Source organism: Pagrus pagrus, assembly GCF_965226575.1.
Source record: "Pagrus pagrus genome assembly, chromosome: 20".
NCBI classification, from domain to species: Eukaryota; Metazoa; Chordata; class Actinopteri; order Spariformes; family Sparidae; genus Pagrus; species Pagrus pagrus.
Genome location: NC_140207.1, coordinates 13,064,988 through 13,078,290, shown reverse-complemented (window position 1 = coordinate 13,078,290; position 13,303 = coordinate 13,064,988). Strand labels below are relative to the sequence as shown.

At 44.1% G+C, this 13,303-nt stretch overlaps 1 protein-coding gene across 12 annotated transcripts in view; it reads left to right on the top strand.

The window, feature by feature from the left end:
• Positions 1–9,788, top strand: part of eya1 (EYA transcriptional coactivator and phosphatase 1) — a 67,650-nt gene extending 57,862 nt beyond the window's left edge. For all 12 annotated transcript variants that reach the window (XM_084339933.1, XM_084339942.1, XM_084339938.1 and 9 more), the window contains 6 exons: positions 3,110–3,168; positions 3,269–3,429; positions 3,666–3,780; positions 4,057–4,178; positions 4,921–5,021; positions 7,601–9,788. In XM_084339933.1, the coding sequence (XP_084196059.1) occupies positions 3,110–3,168; positions 3,269–3,429; positions 3,666–3,780; positions 4,057–4,178; positions 4,921–5,021; positions 7,601–7,681 (639 nt within the window). In that variant the 3' untranslated portion in view covers positions 7,682–9,788. The remainder of the gene's footprint in view (positions 1–3,109; positions 3,169–3,268; positions 3,430–3,665; positions 3,781–4,056; positions 4,179–4,920; positions 5,022–7,600) is intronic.
• The last annotated feature ends 3,515 nt before the right edge of the window (positions 9,789–13,303 follow it).

The following is a 13,303-nucleotide window of genomic DNA, read 5'->3' as shown; positions in this document are numbered from 1 at the left end:
CTTTGCTTCCTATACACTCTGTTCTGTTTCTTGGCATTTCATAACCCATCCAATCGACAATGCAGGAATGCCACTGAGCCCGTCCGTCAGTCAGTAAAATTCACCGCCACATAGTGTTTCTTTCCTTCCTATCCACAATACGACTATACGACTGTACTTAACTGACTTGAACCTGCACCATCCATGACTGTGTGGTGTTTACGAGGCCTTCAGAAGTGGCTCCTAATGAGTATGTGTAAGGGTTACTGTACGACATTACCCACAGCCACCTCCTCTATTAGCTTTCCCAGTCCTCCCAGGAAGCCAGTGCAGAGGTTTATGCCAGCCCCAGCTGGGAACAGTAATTGTTGGAGTCGCGCATTCTGCCAACAACCCCCTCCTTTTTATTCACCGCACACACAGACTTCTCTGTGGAGGTCTCCAGCCAAGTTCAGCTGGTAATTAAAATATCTACAGAATTAAAACACTTTGTAAACATACGAAAACAATGACGTGGACGGGGTACAGGCCTTCAAACTGTAAAATCCAAACCTCTCTATTTTTCTTGGCCTTTTTCATTTCTAACGCGTTACATTTGTTGAGCTTTGATGTGTTTATTAGCTTTGAGGATTTGGAAAAGTCCATGACAAATCGTTCATAATCAAGCAGCAGTTATAATGACTCCAGTTAGGCCTAATTACTGGGACAAATTTATGTGTTTCGGGGTCATGTTGGATTTTGGCTCTGGCACCTAAAATAGGCCCATAATTATCACGCTGAGTAATATTGTTCTCAAATGGCTGTTTTGATCCATGCTGGCTGTCAGACCGTGAAAGAAACACATTACAGGGGAAGAACAAACAGGAGGAACTATTGTCATCCAGCAGACAGCGTACAATTAGGCAATGATATACTGAACGAGTGGAACTGAATGGTTCTGTACCAAAGTGAAAGAGCTGGTAGGAGTTTTGGCAGTCGGCTGATTGAGTCTGATTCATCAGCAGCTGGTAATTACTGTATAATAGAAGCATTCCAGTCACTTGCACCAGAATGGGAGGTCTTTAAAAGAAGGCTTTATGAGGTGCTTAACCCTGCGTGCTGTTTTTGTTTTCCTTAACAAACAGACATGCCTCTGCTACTTAAAGAATTAAGCACACCAGTTCTTCTGGCTTGAGTTCTGTTCTGGGGAAAGTTTGCGGATAATTTGTGAACATAAATTATCCACAAGTTCGTTGGCAGCAGCTCTTCAAGATGGGACAAATTGCTGCTTTCTTCAACTACTAAAGATCTGCGTGGTGAGAAACAGAGCTAAGAGCCCCCGTCTGCACCCCATCTCCAATTGGCAGTCCATCTTCTGGAACGCGGGGCTCAGCGCTCGCTCCATGTGAGGTCACTTTGGACTCTCTCCCCCAGCCTTTACCCGCCGCACTCCTCCATCTCCACCTCTCTACCCCTTCCACCCCCTTATCGGGGAGCCCCGGAGAGGAGGGGAGAGGGGTCACGGGGTCAAAGTCTTTTCCTCTTTGGATCTCGGGGCTTGCTGGGAGAGGCTTGGCGAGAGAATGGCTGCATTAGAGCAGGGGTTGGGGGTCAAGATTTTAATTCTGTTAAAGAACAGCTGGTTTGAGTTTCTCCTCACGTCGCTCTTCCCCTCCCTCTCCCCGCAAATCCAGGGAGATGAAAAATTTGTTCAGAGGGGAACCAGTAAAATAAAAAAGGTTTACAGTCCAAAGCCCTTACCCTTACCCTGCTCTAGCATTAGAGAGGAATGCAATAACGTCAGCATTTGGCCTCAGTTAGATTGACTTAAAACAAGGAAGTCCTTTCTGTGTTTTGGTGTCTTAACAGCCGGATGAAACTTAATTAAAAAGCTTAAAAAATGGTGAGGGATTTTTCGTACTTGAGACCGGAGGAATTCTCTTCCTAGAGTTTCAATTTCCATGAGAAATTATTATTTCTCACATAACTTTAAACAGGTGAGACTAACCTTGTTGGCAGTCACACAACTAATTGAAAAGCTTTCCAGAGAAATTCTTTACACTACTTCATAGAGATATCAAATGCACTCTCTGTTTTTCATTCTAGATTAGGGTTGACTGAAACAAATTGAGAGTTTGACGTCACATTCATTCAAGGCCATTGTTCAACTTTCTGTCCGCTAAATTTTTAGCCACCCAAAGTTGTAGAAAAACGAAGCTTAGCCAGTCTCTCTCTGCTCTGTCCCATTTGAAATGTGTTGATCTGGATGCCAAGGCAGGACTCCCTCACATTTCAAGCTGGCTGAGGAGGCGGAGAGAGGAGGGGTGGCGGAGGGGGGAGGCACTAGCGCTCTCCTATAAATGGAAAACTAATAACAGATTTTCAGTCTGCTCTCTCCTGCGCGCTTTCGCCGGCTGCCTGGCCGACTGGCCCCGGGGCTGTGTTGGTGTGTGGCGCAGCAGCAATCAGAGGTCATAATTTCATTGGCGGTTAGCATCAGGTTCAATTTTTCTAGTAGGTTACATTTACCAGAAAGTCTGGATTGTGTTACTGCGTACCAGTGGAATCAGTGCAGAGCTGCAGAATCCCTCTACCTTTCCAAGAGGAGCCAGGCACCCCCCAAAGGGGAAGAGGAGTGCGCATGTGTTTAGAGATGCACACAGTCATACATGCACAGACCATTAGTGCCTCGGCCTCTTTGTACACTCAGCTGGCCTACATACATCCCTCTACTGTATGTATATATATCAGTACTTGCCGACATAGCTGCTCAAATGCCATCCTGGGCAATGTTTAGAGTTGCTGGGTTGAGACCTAATTGGTTATGTCTGTGAGGGTGCATATCTTTAGACCCCTCTAGTGGTAGCAGTCCATTCTGACTGATGATGAGGTTAGTTTTTGTTTGGACATTGCTGGTTAGGCCCATGGAAGAAAAATGTGGAGAAACGGATAAAAAGAGAAAGTCAAGGCGAAAGGGGATTAAGACTGAGGTGTCCAGCCAAAGCACAAATTCCTGAATAAATATGTTGTTTCTAGTGAAAAACGACCTGGAACATGTGCAGACTGTCCTTTCCCAAGAAAGAAACCTCTTTAAATTCTGAAAAGTATGATTTCTTCACATCACTCAAAGTGCGTGTTGTGTGTGTTTCAGGAATGTGACCAGGTGCATATTGACGATGTGTCCTCCGATGACAACGGCCAGGATCTGAGGTACATCCCTGGTGCACTTTCATTCTTGATCGAATGGTCAAATAAACCACTGTTTGCTGGTATCAGCATGTTCTGACAGAGTCTTCCCTTGTCTTCTCAGTACGTATAACTTTGGCGCTGACGGTTTCCACGCAGCAGCGACCAGTGCCAATCTATGTCTGGCCACGGGCGTGCGGGGAGGCGTGGACTGGATGAGAAAACTGGCCTTCCGCTACAGACGAGTAAAAGAAATCTACACCACCTACAAAAATAACGTCGGAGGTAATCCCCAACAAGCAGATCTTCGCTCTCTTGTAGAAATACGTTTGCAGATGCCCCTCATTATGTGGGCGTTTTTTTTGTTTTGTTTTGTATGAGTGTGTGAGTGTCTGCGCGTGTTCATGTGTGTGTTCTGAAAAGCGCACATGCCACACCACTTGGTCAGGGGGTAAATTTTGAAAATTTCAGTGGTATTCGCAGGGCTGGTCCAACCCAAACAATGTTACCCTGCGTTTCAGGTCTGCTGGGCCCAGCCAAAAGGGAAGCCTGGTTGCAATTGCGAGCAGAAATTGAAGCCTTGACGGACTCCTGGTTAACACTGGCACTGAAAGCACTAACATTAATCCACTCAAGGTAGGACTCCAGTGAGGAAAATTGTACCCAGTCCCACACCGCACATATATAAACTCGCCTGCGGTGTAAATAAGTCAACTCCATACTCCCAGGCTATTAAAGAAAACACCAATGCACCAATTTGTCTTTTGGACAGGCTTTTTATTCTGATTTTGAAAGATAAGTGTGCTAAGAGATCTATCTATTTTCTGCACCCTGTGTTTTCTTTTGTCCTCCCTCGCAGTGATTTAGAATGATGTCATCCCTCTGCTGTCCTCCTCTGTTTCTCTACTTCAGGTCAAACTGTGTGAATATCCTGGTGACCACCACGCAGCTCATCCCCGCCCTCGCTAAGGTCCTGCTCTACGGCTTGGGAATAGTCTTTCCTATCGAGAATATTTATAGCGCAACCAAAATAGGTAAATACTGCATCTGAAATGTGTCACTTTGGGACATGAGTGTTTATTATTTTATCCCGTTGAAGACACACATGCTACCTAAACAAGAGGACAGAGGCGTGGATGGTGTGGGAGATTCAGTCACCGGAGAGGGTTGATGTTGTCCTATGAAGGAATAGGCCTAATCAGCCTGGGATTATTTTCCTGGAGCTGGGCCTGTGCTGGGCCTCCCCAGGCCTCTCCTGTTCAGTCTCTGCATATGAAACCACTTCTGCACATTTATGTCATTCCAAAGCAACAGAACCCCCCCCCCGTCCTCCTCCCATCTCTCCCCCGTTTTCCTCCAGTCCTCCCCCTTCTTCACTGTTTCAAATGCAAAATAAACATCAAGCCTCGCTCCCGCACCATTTTCAGTCCCGTCAGCGCAGAGCTGGAGCCGAGCGTTAAGCCAGTGGTCCCTCTAAGCAGACCCTGCGGCATGCAAGAGTGATTTAGTCCATTTGTCCCATGTTTGAGGAGGGGAAGGGTCGAGCTAATGCTTTTCAGATTGTCTTTATCTGAGGGCTGATCTTATCACATCTACTCGCTGAGCTCAAAGTGTTTACACTCTGCCCTATTCTGTACGTGTGGTGTTTTTAAAGGGGCTCTTGTCACCCTGTGCCTTTGAATCAACTTGATGCCGTTCAGTCCCGCAAGTGTCTGTGTGCTCGTGTATCTGCTCGCAATGCTCCACACTAACACCCTGCTGTCAACTCCTCCGCAGGGAAGGAGAGCTGCTTTGAGAGAGTAATTCAAAGGTTCGGGAGGAAAGTTGTTTACATTGTTGTTGGAGACGGTGTGGAAGAGGAGCAAGGCTCGAAAAAGGTAAGAAGTCTCACACTCCTCAGAAATACACAGAGCTAGGAGAAAAGATGATGTTTGTACTTCTGATTGCTTCCCATGAGGTCAGGAGTTCATCATGAACGCCTACAGAACACAAAACATACCTGCCATACCTCTCACGAGAAATCCCTCAACAGTCTTACTTTGCTTTTATTCGCTTATCCTCTTAAAGGGCACCTGAGTACAAGAGAGAAAGTCTGCGGTGTGTAATCAGCGCTCTTCCTCCGCCATCTCAGGTTTACAGAGCAGGGAAGGGTAGAGATGGCATAATTATATATTCCTGCTCGCTGCCCTGAGCAGCGTGAATGCTGTATGTGTAATGCTAGGCAAGCCCTTTCAGGCACATCGTAAATAGAGCACGCACAAAGGAGATTTAAATCATTGTTGGTGGAATTAAAACATCTACTGCAATGACAAGCCTTGTTAGCACGGCACGGATCAAGGAAGGCTCAAAGCCGACGTCTCCAGCGAAAACGTCACGGTATCTGTTCCGATGCCCTTTTTATGTTACCTGTCGGCTCTCGCTACACGATTTGTGTATTCAGCGTTTCTGCCTAGTTTGTAAACCGAATGCAAGCCGCACACAGCAAACATATACATTAGCAAATTAATCAGCGGCCCAAGAGCATATTTCACTGACAGTGTCGGTGAGCCACAGTGTCAGGGCCAAGACGCGGAGTTCCCCCTTTGAAAAGCGTCCAGCTCCTTTTTCACCTGTTTCTCAGTAAACAACGAGACGGAGCGTGAGGACAGATGAAGAGTGATTAGGCGGCGATTAGGAAGAAGTAGCAACCTTTACCCCGGGTAAGTGTGTAAAGCAATAGCTCTGTATTATGAAAAGAGAACACACCCGATGATTGTGGAAAAAGATGCAAATATTTTTACTCAGTCTTGAGTGTGACATTGATGGAAGGATAAGGCGTTTTTTTCCCCCCGTCTGAGTGCTGCGAGTCCCAGGACACGCAATGCGGTAAAAGGTTTCTGTGTCAACATCAGAGAGGACGTGAAATAACACAACAATTTCAGCCGTCAGGAGGCACATATCAGACGTGACACTGCGTGGAACTACAAAAGCAAATGTCTGAACGTTCCTTCAGCCCTCATTCCTTCATGTAAAAGAGGAAAAAAAATCCTCAATCCCTGAAACAATTCTGCCTTCAGTTATTACCATCGCCTGGGAGAGAAGGCGCAGATAACATCTCCAGCTTTTAAACTTAAAAGCAAAGACAATTTACAAAACAAAAAGCAAAGAGCTTTTTAAGGGTCAGTGCAGGCTCTCCTAAGCGGAACATATGCCTGGGAGAGGCCATACCTTTGATAAGGGGAGGGTAAATGGCCTCCGCACACTGAGTAGCTGAGGACTCTACCTGACAGGCTCCTTTCATTCTCCGCGACTCAGGTTTCTCCCCCGTCCTCTGCTCGGGAACAACAGCTCATTTGCACTGTCCTAAACACACACTGGCAGGCGGGAGGTTCGTTCAAAAGACACTGTGGGGAGTTCATTTCAAGACCGCCACTGGATTAGTTTGGTGGGATAAAACTACACGTTGATGCAGGAGAGAAATTAGTTAGAGGTACAAATGTACTATTTGGCTGCAGAGAGGTATGCACAGGGGAGAAAGAGGAGCGGTCGGGGTGTGTTATTGATATGATTGCTTTTCCTGATGAATGGACCAGGCGTACTCCATTCATTGAACATATTAGCTGCAGTGTAAAGAGTCAAATCTTCTTAAAGCTTCTTGCGATTGCTAATATTGATTAATTTGTCCATTATTTTGTTGATAATAATTTAGCCATTAAATGTCTGCCTGGGCAATATATAAGTATTATATTGTCATCATGATATGAGACTATATATCATCTTTGATTTTCGATATTATATCGTGATTTGTCATAAGTGTCTTCTTTTCCTGGTTTTAAAGGCTGCATTACAGTAACGTGATGGGATTTTCTGAACTTACCAGATTGTCTTTACCCGCTTAGTCATTATATTCACTGATGCTGATGCTTATTTATCCAAAAATCTCATTCAAAAATATTGGGATATTAGATTTTGTCACCTAGTTCAAACATTTTTAAGTTGCTTCTGAGGAATAAACAAACTGACCTTAAAGGACAACACAATTTCATACTGTGTTACTTTGTTTATATGTGGCGAACCCTGCCACCTTTCGAGCTTCAAACAGTGATCTGGGACCTTATTTTCCTCTGAGAACAACTTGTTTATTCAGTTATCGAAAACTCTAATATTTCTGAGTTTTTATTATTACCACATGAATATTGTAAATACTAAAATTCATATTTTATATATATCCTTAAAATTCAAAGATATTCAATGTATGATGATATAAAAAAAACACATAAAAGCATCCAGTTTCTTTGATAAATGGCTGAAAGGATTCATTAATATTTTGTAGATTACCATCATTTTCTGTGATTTGACTTATCAATCATTAACTATTATTGCCAATATCATATTAACTTGTTTCACCCCTAAATATGCGTAAAATTACTAAAGAATGACTAAAACTTATGCCCTGATATTTTTATTCCTTCCACAGCACAACATGCCCTTCTGGAGGATCTCCAGCCATTCAGACCTCATGGCCCTCCACCACGCTCTAGACCTGGAGTACTTGTAGCACTACACCACCATCGTACACCCAGCTCCGCCTCGGGCACACCCTGCAACCTTTCACCTTCGCCCTCCATCCCCGTCCCACGCTTTGCCGCAGACCTCGCAGCTCAGAAAAGCCCCCCCGCCCCCCGTGCTGCTGGCGTCTGTCTTCCACTACAGAGGAAGAAAGGAAGAGGAGAATGGAAAAAAGAGAGGCTGAGCGTACGGTTAATGTGCTGACATACGGTCACACTTTGTCTTAACCCTAAACTTTTTTTTTTTTTTTTCTTTCTGGAAGCGAAGGAGAGAGGTGAATTTATGGCGCTGCAGCTGCTTGCCCTGGTTACTGTGAATTGGCCGCTTTCTGAAGCTGTCAAAGTGTTTTACGGCCCCCCTGTTTGTGCCGGGACTCTGTCAGGGTTCACACCTGTGAGGAGAGCAGAGCTACTGATGGCCTCGCCCGACTCGCCTCACCTCGCAACAGAACTGAGCTACAGTACACCTACAGGCCCACGACTACTGGTGGTGACTTTTTCTCCGTCCCTCTAGCTCTTCACCTCACGTCTCTGTCTGTTCCTCGTATCTGCCTGCCCACTTTTAAGTCCCTCTCCTGTCACGGGACAGACAGACAAAGCGACTGCTCCTCTGTTAACTGTCAGCCTGGGAGTCCTGTGCTTCTTATTTATGAACGGAGACTTTGTGAGTGGCACCGCGCCACTGAGAAGGTACCTCGACGACAAAAGACTCGTGCCTTTTACAAAGTACTATTGATTTCCAACCGCAGCGAGAGGAAGACGTTTATGGAAGAAACAAGAAAAAAAGGGGTTTTCTAATAATTTAAGAAAATTACAAAAAACTTTATTTACAATGCTGAGACAATCGTGTATAGAGGAAATCTTTTTTGTGTGTGTAAGTTTGTAATCACTGGACTATTCCTTCCTATATTCATTTAGGTACGTGCTCTTGAAAGGTGGCAATGCTTTTTTCATTGAAGTAAAGAAAAAAATAATAATTAAAGGCATCCCATCGCACATGAGCTTGTGCGACGCCTCAAAGTGTTGATGTGTTCAAGTTTTGTTCAGTAAACAAATGTGTAGATAATGGGATTTTTTGTGATAAATCGTTTTGTCAAGACCAAAAGCATGGATGTCAAGTGTCAATGACCTTTCATTTGATTCTGTCATGTTTCTCGTCCTTACAGGAAACTTCAGTTTATACAGCAGAACAGGTCTCCTGTTTAGATTCATATTTGAAAGGGAAAGAGGTTTTTTTTTTGTTTTGTTTTTCAGAAAGGTAGCTCACAACTTGTGTCCTTACGGCATTTCACCAGCTTGCAGCCCTGACCCCATATATTTGGAAGCAAACTAAACTCTGATAAGGGTTTTCGGATATGGCACGGAAGGAGAGCCACTTTGACAACAAATTTGAATAAACCTGAGGGAAAAAAAGCAGGCTTGAATAGGTTTTATTATCTTTTATACAAGCGCTATAACAACTCTTGTACAGCGAGCGTAATTTTGTATGATGTAGTGTTTTTATTTCGACTTTGAAAATACATTCTGTGTCCCCTTTTGGAAATAGCTGCAACACATGAAGCCCTTTTCGTAATGCTTCTAGATCAGTGGACGGGGAAACCATAATTAACGTAGAGAGAAAAGCCACTAACGTCGAGGGGTTTGTGAACAGACAGGACATGTGCTATCGACTGTGAATTTCTTAAACAGAAACCGACTCGTCGTGTTTCTAATTTTTCCCTCCTTTGCACATGATCACTGTTGGCCTTTACATTTCAATTTGGATCCCTCTCTCCCCCCAAACATACACCCCCCCGCTCCCACCTCCACCCCCGGTCTTCTCAAAACAACTTCTCCCCCCTGCACTCCGGGGGTATCTACATATTGCTGCTAGATCAAGGTAATGGTAGGTAAATAGAGGAAATGTTTTATAGATTCATACAGCACGCTTTTTTTTATTATGTTGCAATCATAAATGCAAACTGGAAATACTTTACACTACATGGGCCTCATTGTGAAACGCAAAAGATTGTTGTGTCTGCAAAATATGTGTACAGATGTTTTTGACATTATTATTTGATTGTGTTTAAATTAATAAAACTGATTTGTGAACTGTTACATGTTGCCCTCTGAATTTTTGTTATGTTTAAAACAAGGTACAACATTATTTAAAAGTTAAAGGAGACATGTGATGCTTTTTTGTTTTTTTCCTTCCTTTCCTTCAGTTTGTTAAATAGGTTCTTAAAAGGTCCAAAGTCCAGTCAACGGGAGCTCACCTCTCCCACAGAATACACTGCTCCTGAAGTGCCTCAAACGCTTCGTACGTAGTCCCGCCTTTAATCTTGTGACTTTCTGACACCACACATGTCACATTTGCATAATTTACGCCTATATTCACGTTAGAAGTGAAGCTAATTTGAATTTTTAAACACAACGAAGCCGACTGGAGACACGGTGAGCAGTGCTGGCTCAGGCGTATGTGAGCTGACCAATCAGAGCAGACTGGCAATTCTTCATTGACTGTTGATATTTTTATGTTTAAACAACCTGAATAAACAAACTCTTTGGTTTTCACGTTTGAATAAACACACTGACCTTAAAGGACAACGCAATTTCATACTGTTTTACTTTATTTGGCGGACCCTGCCACCTTTCTGGCTTCAAACAGTGTTCTGGGGACCTTATTTTCCTCTGAGATCAGCTTGTTTATTCAGTTATGGAAAACATAAATATTTCTGGGTTTGTATTATTACCTCATTAATATTGTTAATATTACAATTCTGAGTTTGAATTCTTGTCCAAAACTACATAGTGCCCCTTTAAGTCCATATTTTTTTGGCATTGTTCATTGTGTGTTAATATAACATGACTGTCTGCCCCCAGTACCCAGAGTCTGACAGTGATGTCACAGGCCTTAGCCACTAATCCTAGCAGGAAGCAAATAGAAACTGGAGCTGGTGCTAGTTCAGACCAAACATCACATACCCACATGCTAATCACATCCTTTAAATCTGCACAATCGCTGCCATAAAACAGTCTTTACACATGACTTAAAATAATATATTTTCATAGTTTTCTCTTAATTCCTGTGAGACGATGCTAAATTGTCTTAATAGCCTCAACAATGTCTAACATGCATCACACATTCTTGAGGCTGCTGATATTTGTAATAATAGCTCTATCTGTCTGTAGGAGCCTTCATGCATAATTAACGTATATCAGGCCTCTCCAAGCCATAGAGCGCTCAGTTAGTTTAAATAACACATGAAAAATATTTACGAGCCTGACTTTATGAGGTGGTCACAGCTAAGACAGTCCAGCGTGTAACACTAACCCGGACAGGGAAGAAAGTGTCCGGCCTCCAAAACCACGTCGGAGAATTAAACATGCATGGAATTTTAGTTAGAGCCGCACGGCCCGTTTAATATCCAGATCAATTATGTTTTCAGATGGAGTGGGAGTGATGGGAGTGAGGCGCGCACAGTCCGTCTGCCAGGCTGGACAAAAGCAAAGTCGGTCTGCTACCACCGGAATGCACCGGCACAATGACCCCTAATGTGCTTTTCCCACTTCTTTCGAACAGCTGAAAGACCGTCTGAGGTCCTGACTGGCTGGCTGTCTTTCCAGGAGAGGAGTGCAGCTCTCTCTCTCTCCGCAGCACAGAATAGACGTCTGTTCTCTTTGATAAGTTTTCCCGATGCTCAGGGACCTGGCAGAGCAACTCAGACGCAGCCAGACCAGACATTTTGTGAAAGAAAAAGTGGGTGTTGTGGCATGTCGGCCAGCCGTCTCTGGGAATAAAAATAAGAGCTAGATTGTGTCTGTTTGGCTGCCCGATTTCTACCAGAACTTTGATTTTCTCTGAGATTTATCGCCTTTTGTGGACTGCTCGGTGAACATGTTTTGTTAGAGATAGGTGTTCCTGCGCTTTAATCAGCCTTTACAGTAACCGTGTAATTCTCGAGAGGCTTGATCTTCTCTGAACTCCCATCAACCCCCTTGTGGAAATAAAGGGGGCCATTACCTCGCAGGTCCTCTGTTGGGCATTCCTCTCCGGGACGTCCCAGCAAAGCGCCCGCCCTCCATAAAACTGTACTGCAATAATAAACAACGCCATCGGTGATTTACGACCTTGCCCAGACAGTGATTTCATGCAGATTTCCATAGAGGGGGCCTCTGACGGTGCATCACAATTGAACTAATATTGTATTACATGCATATCAAACTCCCCCCCAAAAACCTGATCTGCCACATCTCTTTTATGAGCAGGAAGCCTATTAATAGGCCTGTGTTCTCCTCTTGGTGGCTAGTGTGTCTCAAGTTAGGGGAATTTGTCTCTGTAGCGAGCAGATGTCCACAGATTGAGACAATAAGAGAAACAGAGCGAGAAAGAGAAAAAGGGAGGGGGAGAATCAGACGCAAAACCTCCATCCTCAGCAGAGCTAGAAGGAGTTTCTGCTCAATCTAAGATCTAAAAAGACACGCTATTCTCGGTTTGGCCGATGCTGTTTGTCTGGAGGCAGGAAAGACAAACCCGCTGACGCTGATTGCAGCTTCTTCTCCAGTGGTTTTCGAAGACGAAGAAAGGCTTCTCCAATCTCTCCAGAGTGCAAGGCTCAGTTAGCCTTGGCAGGCAGCGAGAGTGACAAACCTGTTGTCATGCTGCGGCGGGCGCTGGTGCTAAACTAGGCCCTTTGTTTACTGTTTGTTTATCTCTCAGTTACTGGGATTTGACAGGCAGAGTGGGGCAGGGACAGCTGGTAATCAGGAAGCCGTGGATGCCAGGGATCCCGGCCAGGAGTGTCAACTCCGAAGGGGCCAGGCGTCCACGGCTATGGCTGTCCCACGCAAACGAGGCATTCCCAAGTGAGTCTGGACTGTGACAACAATCAAGTCATGGATCTCAGTTGTGGACTCGGGCAACATGAATTGGACTTGAGTCAGATTCTAGTTAAAAATGTGATGGTTTTAGACTCCACTAGACTCAACTTTAATACCAATGACTCCTGACTTCAGTTGGAGTTGAACTTTTTGACTTCAAAATACTTCTTGTACTACATCAATACAATGGTTTTTTAACATTACGAACAACCAATTTTGAGGTACTTCACTTGAGTATTTCCATTTCCTGCTGCTTTATTCTTCCTCTCCACTACATTTATCTGATACATTTAGTTATAAGTTACTTTGCCGATTCAGATTATTCAGTGTTTATAGGCTGTTAATTGTGACGTTTAACCAATCAGATATTGTTGTAGGAGGGAAGATGATGCATCAGAGCCAAAGTAGCACATTTTTGAATTTGTTTATTTTAACAGCAGAGAAAAATCACCAGTTCCCATAATCTGAAAAATGCAGAACTTCAGCCCTGACAGTCAGTCTACCTCTGAAACACAACGTTTAGTACTTGTCAGTAGTTGTCAGGATTTACTTGGGACTTGAGTGCAAAGAGAGTTGAGACTTACTTGTGAACATAGCCGGAAAATACGGGGCGAGGGGACAGAGGGACCCCCATCGCCCTTCTTGGGAAAGCAGAGAGTTTCCCCCCATTGAAACACTTTCATATTATAGATGCAAAACAATGTGTTTTTATTTAATTAAAGACTGGGTACCCCCTCCACATGCCTCACAAT